The sequence below is a fragment of the Entelurus aequoreus genome, linkage group LG25 (assembly GCF_033978785.1).
Source record: "Entelurus aequoreus isolate RoL-2023_Sb linkage group LG25, RoL_Eaeq_v1.1, whole genome shotgun sequence".
Lineage (NCBI taxonomy): Eukaryota > Metazoa > Chordata > Actinopteri > Syngnathiformes > Syngnathidae > Entelurus > Entelurus aequoreus.
Window position 1 is genome coordinate 11,001,224 of NC_084755.1, and position 12,399 is coordinate 11,013,622.

The following is a 12,399-nucleotide window of genomic DNA, read 5'->3' on the forward strand; positions in this document are numbered from 1 at the left end:
CACTGCATCTCACACTTTGCCTTGGATTTGGTGATGTATGGCTTAGATGCAGCTCCTCAGCCATGGAAACCCATTCCAAGAAGCTCTCTGCGTACTGTACGTGGGCTTATTGGAAGGTCACGTGAAGTTTGGAGCTCTGTAGCAGCTGACTGTGCAGAAAGTCTTTGCACTATGCGCTTCTGTCAGTTTACGTGGCCTACCACTCTGTGGCTGAGTTGCTGTTGTTCCCCAAACTCTTCCATTTTCTTATAATAAAGCCGACAGTTGACTTTGGAATATTCAGGAGCGAGGACATTTCACGACTGGATTTGTTGCACAGGTGGCATCCTATGACAGTTCCACGCTGGAAATCACTGAGAGCGGCCCATTCTTTCACAAATGTTTGTCGAAACATTCTCATGACTAAGTGCTTGATTTTATACTTGATTAGGACACCTGAGTCTGATCATTTGGATGGGTGGCCAAATACTTTTGCCAATATAGTGTATCTACAGTTTATAGTCCTGCGCGGCTGATACATGAAAAAATATGATTTTCTTTTAAAATTTAGAGGGTGCGGCTTACAGTCCATAAAATATGGTACTTTTAGGATCTATGGAGGGACCTGTTACCTTCTTCACCGCTGGCGACGTTAGCCTCCCGGTCGGCTTCTGCGCCTGACAACTCTGACTCCTCTGCAACATGGACTGCAACGACACCGAACCGTTCTCCCGCTTCTTTTTGCCAGGTGAGGACGGTACCGAAGGCGATGGGCTAGGAGTGGACTGCGGCGGTGGAGGAGGAGTGAACGGGGGAGGCGGCTCCGCCCCGGGGTACGGCCATCTCCTCTGTGGGCGTGAGGCGCAGGTTGCGGAGACATTCGTGCGTCTCTTGGTCCACCACCAGTAATCTGGTCACGTTGTCCACACCCTTGATCCGCTGTACCACCTGCAGGATGGGAGGAATGGCATTAATGATAACCGCCACCTTGCACACTAGAAGTAAACAGAAAGACTCCAAATAATCCACAAAATCAAATCAAACCCCCTTCAGGATGGGAGGAATGTAGACATGTCACACAAAGCTCCTGCCAGTTATTCATGATAACCTCCCCCTTGCACACTAGAAATAAACAGAAAGACTCCAAATAATCCACAAAATCAAATCAAACCCCTTCAGGATGGGAGGAATGTAGACATGTCACACAAAGCTCCTGCCAGTTATTAATGATAACCGCCCCCTTGCACACTAGAAATAAACAGAAAGACTCCAAATAATCCACAAAATCAAATCAAACCACCTGCAGGATGGGAGGAATGTAGACATGTCATACAAAGCTCCTGCCAGTTATTAATGATAATCGCCACCTTGCACATTAGAAATAAACAGAGAGACTCCAAATAATCCACAAAATCAAATCAAACCCCTGCAGGATGAGAGGAATGCAGACATGTCATACAAAGCTCCTGCCAGTTATTAATGACTGCCACCTTGCACACTAGAAATAAACAGAAAGACTCCAAATAATTTACAAAATCAAATCAAACCACCAGCAGGATGGGAGGAATGTAGACATGTCATACAAAGCTCCTGCCAGTTATTAATGATAATCAACACCTTGCACATTAGAAATAAACAGAGACTCCAAATAATCCACAAAATCAAATCAAACCACCTACAGGATGGGAGGAATGTAGACATGTCATACAAAGCTCCTGCCAGTTATTAATGATAGCCGTCACCTTGCACACTAGAAATAAACAGAAAGACTCCAAATAATCCACAAAATCAAATCAAACGACCTGCAGGATGGGAGGAATGTAGACATGTCATACAAAGTTCCTGCCAGTTATTAATGATAATCGCCACCTTGCACATTAGAAATAAACAGAGAGACTCCAAATAATCCACAAAATCAAATCAAACCCCCTGCAGGATGAGAGGAATGTAGACATGCCATACAAAGCTCCTGCCAGTTATTAATGATCACTGCCACCTTGCACACTAGAAATAAACAGAAAGACTCCAAATAATTTACAAAATCAAATCAAACCACCAGCAGGATGGGAGGAATGTAGACATGCATACAAAGCTCCTGCCAGTTATTAATGATCACTGCCACCTTGCACACTAGAAATAAACAGAAAGACTCCAAATAATTTACAAAATCAAATCAAACCACCTGCAGGATGGGAGGAATGTAGACATGTCATACAAAGCTCCTGCCAGTTATTAATGATAAACAGGCCTTGCACACTAGAAATAACAAAGACTCCAAATAATCCACAAAATCAAATCAAACCCCCTGCAGGATGGGAGGAATGTAGACATGTCATACAAAGCTCCTGCCAGTTATTAATGATAGCCGTCACCTTGCACACTAGAAATAAACAGAAAGACTCCAAATAATCCACAAAATCAAATCAAACCCCCTTCAGGATGGGAGGAATGTAGACATGTCACACAAAGCTCCTGCCAGTTATTAATGATAACCTCCCCCTTGCACACTAGAAATAAACAGAAAGACTCCAAATAATCCACAAAATCAAATCAAACCACCTGCAGATGGGAGGAATGTAGACATGTCACACAAAGCTCCTGCCAGTTATTAATGATAACCTCCCCCTTGCACACTAGAAATAAACAGAAAGACTCCAAATAATCCACAAAATCAAATCAAACCACCTGCAGGATGGGAGGAATGTAGACATGTCATACAAAGCTCCTGCCAGTTATTAATGATAGCCGTCACCTTGCACACTAGAAATAAACAGAAAGACTCCAAATAATCCACAAAATCAAATCAAACGACCTGCCAGGATGGGAGGAATGTAGACATGTCATACAAAGTTCCTGCCAGTTATTAATGATAATCGCCACCTTGCACATTAGAAATAAACAGAAAGACTCCAAATAATTTACAAATCAAATCAAACCACCTGCAGGATGGAGGAATGTAGACATGTCATACAAAACTCCTGCCAGTTATTAATGATAAACAGGCCTTGCACACTAGAAATAAACAAAGACTCCAAATAATCCACAAAATCAAATCAAACCCCCTGCAGGATGGGAGGAATGTAGACATGTCATACAAAACTCCTGCCAGTTATTAATGATTACCGCCGCCTTGCACACTAGAAATAAAGAGTAAAGGACTCCAAATATTCCACAAAATCAAATCAAACCACCTGCAGGATGGGAGGAATGTAGACATGTCATACAAAGCTACGGCCAGTTATTAATGATAACCGCCACCTTTCACACTAGAAATAAACAGCAAGACTCCAAATAATCCACAGAGTCAAATCAAACCACCTTCAGGATGGGAGGAATTAAACAATGGATGTCCGCTAACTTTTTGCAACTCAACGCCAAGAAAACGGAAATGCTGATTATCGGTCCTGCTAGACCAGGGGTCGGCAACCCGCGGCTCCGGAGCCGCATGCGGCTCCTTGACCACTCTGATGCGGCTCAGCTACATACATGCCGACCCCCCCGATTTTCCCAGGAGACTTATGGATCTCAGTGTCTCTCATAGATTACTCCCAGGGAAAAAATAATCCTATTTACACTCTAATTACTAAATAAAGGGCATGCCCTAATTGCACTGTAGTAATTGTCGTCTAAAGCATTTACATACAGCGTGCCAGTCCAGCCACATGTTGCATGTTGTTATTACTTGCACACACAGGAGACAGCAAAGCATACTTACTCATCAGCCACACAGCTTACACTGACGGTAGCCGTATCAAACAACTTTAACATTGTTACGTTACAAAAATGCGCCACACTGTGAACCCACACCAAAAAAGAATGAAAAACACATTTCTGGAGAACATCCCACCGTAACACAACATAAACACAACACAACCATTACCCAGAATCCCATGCAGCCCTAACTCTTCCGGTCTACATTATACACCCCCGCTACCACCAAATCCCCCCACACATCAACCCCCCCCCCCTCTCCGTGCGTTGGTTGAGCGGAAGAGTTAGGGCTGCATGGGATTCTGGGTATTGGTACCGTCAGTGTAAGATGTGTGGCTGCTGAGGTAGTACGCCTTGCTGTCACTTACGTGAGCAAGCTGAAATTGCATTCTACGTGTGGTCGAGCAGGTACACTGTTAGGGCAGACTGTAGAGGGCGCCAAATGCAGTGTCATCACGCTCTGTTATTCGGGAGTCTCCCGGGAAAAATGAGAGGGTTGGCAAGTATGACGCTATCAAGCGCCATTCATTCAAAACTCGCGGGCTGCACTAACATCAAATTTCCACATTAAAGTGCGTGCCGGTGCGTGTGTCGGAGACCCCTGGTTAACATAGCACAAAGCATTTAAGCTTTGTATGCGGTGTTTTTCATTTTAAATTTTAAAAAAAATTTTGTGGCTCCCATTACTTTCTTTAATTTGTGAAACTTGCCAAAATGGCTCTTTGAGTGGTAAAGGTTGCCGACCCCTGTGCTAGACACCAACATCTATTTAATAATACCACCTTAACATTTGACAAGCAAACAATTACACAAGGCGACTCAGTAAAGAATCTGGGTATTATCTTCCACCCAACTCTCTCGTTTGAGTCACACATTAAGAGTGTTACTAAAACGGCCTTCTTTCATCTCCGTAATATCGCTAAAATGTGTTCCATTTTGTCCACTAGCGACGCTGAGATCATTATTCATGCGTTCGTTACGTCTCGTCTGGATTACTGTAACGTTTTATTTTCGGGTCTCCCTATGTCTAGCATTAAAAGATTACAGTTGGTACAAAATGCGGCTGCTAGACTTTTGACAAGAACAAGAAAGTTTGATCATATTACGCCTATACTGTATATATACATACATATATACATATATATATATACCTATACTGGCTCACCTGCACTGGCTTCCTGTGCACTTAAGATGCGACTTTAAGGTTTTACTGCTTACGTATAAAATACTACACGGTCTAGCTCCATCCTATCTTGCCGATAGTATTGTACCATATGTCCCGGCAAGAAACCTGCGTTCAAGGAACTCCGGCTTATTAGTGATTCCCAGAGCCCAAAAAAAGTCTGCGGGCTATAGAGCGTTTTCTATTGGGTCTCCAGTACTCTGGAATGGCCTCCCGGTAAAAGTTAGAGATGCTACCTCAGTAGAAGCATTTAAGTCTTATCTTAAAACTCATTTGTGTACTCTAGCCTTTAAATAGACCCCCCTTTTTAGACCAGTTGATCTGCCGTTTCTTTTCTTTTCTCCTCTGCACAAAGGTCCGGTGGCCATGGATGAAGTGCGGCTGTCCAGAGTCGGGACCCAGGGTGAACCGCTCGCCTGTGCATCGGTTTCTCATAGTCATTCACATCGACGTCTCCGCTCGGGATGGTCTCCTACTGGCCCCACTATGGACTGGACTCTCACTATTATGTTAAATCCACTATGGACTGGACTCTCACTATTATGTTGGATCCACTATGGACTGGACTCTCACTATTATGTTAGATCCACTATGGACTGGACTCTCACTATTATGTTAGATCCACTATGGACTGGACTCTCACTATTATGTTAGATCCACTATGCACTGGACTCTCACTATTACGTTAAATCCACTATGGACTGGACTCTCACTATTATGTTAGATCCACTATGGACTGGACTCTCACTATTATGTTAGATCCACTATGCACTGGACTCTCACTATTATGTTAAATCCACTATGGACTGGACTCTCACTATTATGTTAGATCCACTATGGACTGGACTCTCACTATTATGTTAGATCCACTATGGACTGGACTCTCACTATTATGTTAGATCCACTATGGACTGGACTCTCACTATTATGTTAGATCCACTATGGACTGGACTCTCACTATTATGTTAGATCCACTATGCACTGGACTCTCACTATTATGTTAAATCCACTATGGACTGGACTCTCACTATTATGTTAGATCCACTATGGACTGTACTTTCACAATACTATGTCAGACCCACTCGACATCTATTGCTTTCGGTCTCCCCTAGAGGGGGGGAGTGGGGGGTTACCCACATCTGCGGTCCTCTCCAAGGTTTCTCATAGTCATTCACATCGACGTCCCACTGGGGTGAGTTTTTCCTTTCCCTTATGTGGGCTCTGTACCGAGGATGTCGTTGTGGCTTGTGCAGCCCTTTGAGACACTTGTGATTTAGGGCTATATAAATAAACATTGATGATGGAATGCAGACATTTTCTATGCGTAAATACATCTGTTATTGCTAACTACTTGTGTAATACCAGCACTTTAACTTACTAGGCCAAAGGAAATGTGTGTTTTCTTCCTTCAGTACAATTATTATTTGCGACAATTTAGCACTTCTCCATCTTTAACTACTATGGTCACTTTGTTCCTGATCTTAGGTCATCAACCTGCCTCGGACTGCAGATGGAACCTAGCTTTTGACTACGGTTTGACACCTTTACATTTGTATATGTTTATTATTTTTGCATTGTCCCATGTAAGAAAGGTGTAACAAATATAGCAAATGGCGACTTCCTATCAGAAGATTTATAATAAATCTATGAACAAGCTAAGTGATGTGTCTGGTGCATAGTTGCCAATCCTCCCGATTTTCCGGGGAAACTCCCGAATTTCAGTGCCCCTCTCGAAAATCTGCCGGGGTAAACATTCTCCCGACTTTCTCCCGATTTTCACCCGGATAACAATATTGGGGGCGTGCCTTAAAGGCACTGCCTTTAGCGTCCTCTACAACCTGTCGCCACGTCCGCTTTTCCTCCATACAAACAGCGTGCCGGCCCAGTCACATAATATATGCGGCTTTTACACACACACACACACACCAGTGAATGCAAGTCATACTTGATCACCAGCCATACAGGTCACACTGAGGGTGTCCGTATAAACAACTTTAACACTGTTACAAATATGCGCCACTGCGAACCCACACCAAACAAGAATGACAAACATATTTAGGGAGAACATCCGCACCGTGACACAACATAAACACAACAGAACAAATACCCAGAACCCCTTGCAGCACTAACTCTTCCGGGACCAGGTCGCCCGTAAGGACCATATGAGTAGCCCGCTGGCCTGTTCTAAAAATAGCTCAAATAGCAGCACTTACCAGTGAGCTGCCTCTTATTTTTTAAATTCTATTTATTTACTAGCAAGCTGGTCTCGCTTTGCCCGACATTTTTAATTCTAAGAGAGACAAAACTCAAATAGAATTTGAAAATACAAGAAAATATTTTAAAGACTTGGTCTTCACTTGTTTGAATAAATTCATTAATTTTTTTACTTTGCTTCTTATAACTTTCAGAAAGACAATTTTAGAGAAAAAATACAACCTTAAAAAATTATTTTAGGATTTTTAAACACATATACCTTTTTACCTTTTAAATTCCTTCCTCTTCTTTCCTGGCAATTTAAATCAATGTTCAAGTAAATTTATTTTTTTTATTGTAAAGAATAATAAATACATTTTAATTGAATTGTTCATTTTAGTTTCTGTTTTTGCGACGAAGAATATTTGTGAAATATTTCTTCAAACTTATTATGATTAAAATTCAAAAAAATTATTCCGGCAAATCTAGAAAATCTGTAGAATCAAATTTAAATCTTATTTCAAAGTCTTTTGAATTTCTTTTAAAATTTTGTTCTGGAAAATCTAGAAGAAATAATGATTTGTCTTTGTTAGAAATATAGCTTGGTCCAATTTGTTATATATTCTAACAAAGTGTAGATTGGATTTTGACCTATTTAAAATATGTCATCAAAATTCTAAAATTAATCTTAATCAGAAAAAATTACTAATGATGTTCCATAAATTATTTTTTAAATTTTTTCAAAAAGATTCGAATTAGCTAGTTTTTCTCTTCTTTTTTTCGGTTGAATTTTGAATTTTAAAGAGTCGAAATTGAAGATAAACTATGTTTCAAAATTTAATTGTCATTATTTTCGTGTTTTCTCCTCTTTTAAACCGTTCAATTAAGTGTAAATATCATTAATTATTAATAATAAAATAGAGTTAAAGGTAAATTGAGCAAATTGGCTATTTCTGGCAATTTATTTAAGTGTGTATCAAACTGGTAGCCCTTCGCATTAATCAGTACCCAAGAAGTTGCTCTTGGTTTCAAAAAGGTTGGTGACCCCTGGTCTGGTGGGACTGACGGAAGTTAAGTGGGAGAAAATGCGGTCGTTTATAAATTATTTAATTTCTGTGCGGCCCGGGAGCAAATGCGTCACGGTCCGGTGCCAGTCCCCGGACCGGTGGTTGGGGGACCACTGCTTTAGTGTATCTTAAGGTCCACACTTTGACTGTTAAGTCAAGTGTTCTCACTACACAGGTGACACACCACTTTCCAGTGATGATTGTCAGCTCGATATGTTTACATGGCGTTCCCTGATCAGCAGGTTTGGAAAGGCAACTTTGTATGTGCTTATTTGCTTTGTGAGTATGAGCCTATAAATCATACTTGTCATTTGGGGTTGCCTTCAATTGTATACTCCTTTCAGTTGTCTTCATTATTGGCAACCATATTTACACAGTGTAAATACAATTAAACTAAAAAAAAACATAGGAAACACAGTAAAAAAGTGATGCATCACTGTCAGGTACACTGTTATTATTGAATACCTGGTGGTGCGTTTCTCTCTCCACGTTCACACCGTTCACGGCGACCACCCGGTCCCCAGCGCGCAAGCCAGCCTCCTCCGCAGGCGAGTCGGGCTCCACTTTGCGGATATACTGTCCAGTCTTGCCCTTTTCGCCGTGCAAGTGAAATCCATAGCCTTTGTCCCCTTTTGTCATGACACAAAGCCTCGGCTTCCTCTCACTCGCCATGTCCCTCGTTTTGAGCTTTAATTCCTCAGGTTAAAAAAACCTGGTTTGAAACAACCAAGTGTTTAAAACAAAACAAAAAATCGCCTTAAATGTAATCCAGGTGTACTTCCAAAATCTGATCCTTAGGGTCTCCTGTGCAGCATGATGAATCTGCACTCACTATTATTTCAATCCAACTTTACCCTCGGTTTTAAACAACCTCTCACTAATAGTTTCGCACCGCCAATGTGGGGCTTCATGGACCAGCGGCTTCAACCCCTTCACTGGCGATAAGGGAGCGCACAACATTGTGCAACAGCGACACTATGTGGCAAAAACACGACATTACAACTCTAGGTGTCCACCAACAAATCATCTTTCAAAAGCAATTGTTGACGTCCGAGTCTCTTGTGCTAAACAGTCAATATACAATGATTGACATGCTACAAACAATTCTAAGTAGGACGAATAATCTTTAAACTATAACTCCAATAATGAACAAAAAAAAAAGTTCTTAGAATTATAAAAATAAGGCTTGAATATGAGTTATTGTTGCTATGGCCGATACAACATAAAGATTGCAAGTCTGTGCAACAGTGACGTTGTGTGGCAAAAACACAACATTACAACTCCGTGTCCACAAACAAGTCATCTTTCAAAAACAATTGTTGACGTCCGAGTCTCTTGAGCTAAACAGTTAATATACAATGATTAACATGCTACAAACAATTCTAAGAAGGATGAATAATATTTAAACTATAACTCCGATAATGAACAAAAAAAAATATTCGTAGAATTATAGAAATAAGGCTTGAATATGAGTTATTGTTGCCATGGCCGATACATCATAAAGACTGCAAGTTTGTGCAACAGCGACGTGGTGTGGCGAAAACACGACATTACAACTATGTGTCCACAATTGATTGATTGATTGAGACTTTTATTGTAGATTGCACAGTTAAGTTAAAGTTAAAGTACCAATGATAGTCACACACACACACACTAGTTGTGGCGAAATGACTCTCTGCATTTGACCCATCACCCTTGATCACCCCTTGGGAGGTGAGGGGAGCAGTGAGCAGCAATGGTGGCTGCGCCCGGGAATCATTTTTGGTGATTTAACCCCCAATTCCAACCCTTGATGCTGAGTGCCAAGCAGGGAGGTAATGGGTCCATTTTTGTACAGTACAGCACATATTCCGTACAATTGACCACTAAATGGTAACACCCGAATAAGTTTTTCAACTTGTTAATCAATTCATGATAGACAAGCCGTCTTTAAAAAAAAACCTGCTGTTTTTATTGCTGCTCTCATAATTTCACTAGTTTCTTTCCAAAACTTAGCAAAATATTGTAATGTATGAAGATATATTTTGATTCCTGCGGGATAGCAATTGTTTACAGACTGGAAATGTCGTATACGCTGTAGCCCAGTTACGTACATTGAGTATCATGTTTACGTAGATGCGTTGGAAAATAAAGCTTGCGTAGATCCACGTTGACGTCCGAGTCTCTTGTGCTAAACAGACATAAAAATATATACAATGATTAAAATGCTACAAACAATTTTAAGTATGATTACAAATCTTTAAACTATGACTCCGATAATGAACAAAAAAAATATTCGTAGAATTATAAAAATAAGGCTTGTTGCCATGGCCGATACATCATAAAGACTGCAAGTTTGTGCAACAGCGACGCTGTGTGGCGAAAATACGACACTACAACTCTACGTGTCCACAAACAAGCTGTCTTTCAAAAACCTGCTGTTTTTATTGCCGCGCTCATAATTTCACCATTTTCTTTCCAAAACTTAGCCAAATAATGTAATATATGAAGATATATACTTTGATTCCCGCGGGATAGCAATTGTTGACAGACCGGAAATGTCGTAGCGCGGTTACGTACATTGAGTATATTGTTTACGTTGATGCGTTGGAAAATAAAGCTTGCGTAGATCCACGTTGACGTCCGAGTCTCTTGTGCGAAACAGCCATAAAAATATATACAATGATTAAAATACTACAAACAATTCTAAGTATGATTAATAATCTTTAAATTATAACTCCGATAATGAAAAAAAATAAAATTCGTAAAATTATAAAAATAAGGCTTGAATATGAGTTATTGTTGCCATGGCCGATACATCATAAAGACTGCAAGTTTGTGCAACAGCGACGTTGTGTGGCGAAAATACGACACTACAACTCTACGTGTCCACAAACAAGCTGTCTTTCAAAAACCTGCTTTTTTTTATTGCCGCGCTCATAATTTCACTATTTTCTTTCCAAAACTTAGCCAAATAATGTAATATATGAAGATATATACTTTGTTTCCCGCGGAATAGCAATTGTTAACAGACCGGAAATGTCGTAGCGCGGTTACGTACATTGAGTATATTGTTTACGTAGATGCGTTGGAAAATAAAGCTTGCGTAGATCCACGTTGACGTCCGAGTCTCTTGTGCTAAGAGGCCAAATATATCACATATACGATGATTAAAACTCTACAAACAAGTCTAAGTAGGATGAATAATCTTTAAACTGTAACTCTGATAATGAACAAAAAAATATTCGTAGAATTATAAAAATAAGGCTTGAATATGAGTTATAATTGCCATGGCCGATACGTCATAAAGACTGCAAGTTTGGCACTGAAGTGTTGCACTTGTTAATATTAACCACAAGGAGGCGAAAAAACCTAACTTTTAAATGGTCGTGTGTTGCAGTATAGACTTATAGTACTGTAATATAAACGACTGTAACATAGGAATGTTTGTCAACATTATTATGCTTCAGGCAAAAAATATTCTACATAAATGTCGATTTATGAAAGTAAGGCCTACATTTTCTAATTGGCTTAATGCATTAGAATTATCAATCAAATCTTGGAAAATAATTAAGAGTACAAAAGCCCTTAAATTTATATCTTTGTTAAACAACATTTAAAGATTTCTTGCGTTGTAGATTGTCACTGAAGGCATCAAAACTATGAATGAACACATGTGGAGTTATGTATTTAACAAAAAAAAAGGTGAAATAACTGAAAACATGTTTTATATTCTAGTTTCTTCAAAATAGCCACCCTTTGCTCTGATTACTGCTTTGCGCACTCTTGGCATTCTCTCCATGAGCTTCAAGAGGTAGTCACCTGAAATGGTTTTCACTTCACAGGTGTCATAGTTTTGATGCCTTCAGTGACAATGTAATAGTCATGAAAATAAAGAAAACGCATTGAAATGAGAAGGCGTGTCCAAACTTTTGGCCTGTACTGTATAAACATAATAAATAAACTACTTCTACACATATTAGTTACTATTGTTATTGTTGTAACTGTTGAAGACTTATAAATAATATAAACTGGGGCTATAAAGACTGATTATTATTAGGGATGTCCGATAATATCGGACTGCCGATATTATTATCGGTATCGGTTACAAAAATTATTGGTATCGGTTTCAAAAAGTAAAATTTATGACTTTTTAAAACACCGGTGTGTACACGGACGTAGGGAGAAATACAGAGCTCCTTTGCGTGTCGGCCCAGTTGCATAATATCTACGGCTTTTCACACACACAAGTGAATGCAACGCATACTTGGTCAACAGCCATACAGG

General features: G+C 40.0%; 1 protein-coding gene across 1 annotated transcript in view; it reads right to left on the minus strand.

Moving 5' to 3' along the window:
- Nucleotides 1–9,018, minus strand: part of LOC133642599 (Na(+)/H(+) exchange regulatory cofactor NHE-RF2-like) — a 118,652-nt gene extending 109,634 nt beyond the window's left edge. Inside the window, 3 exon segments of the mRNA XM_062036887.1 lie at nt 612–776; nt 778–927; nt 8,599–9,018. Coding sequence (XP_061892871.1) covers nt 612–776; nt 778–927; nt 8,599–8,805 — 522 coding nt within the window. The 5' untranslated portion in view covers nt 8,806–9,018.
- Nucleotides 9,019–12,399: the final 3,381 nt, after the last annotated feature.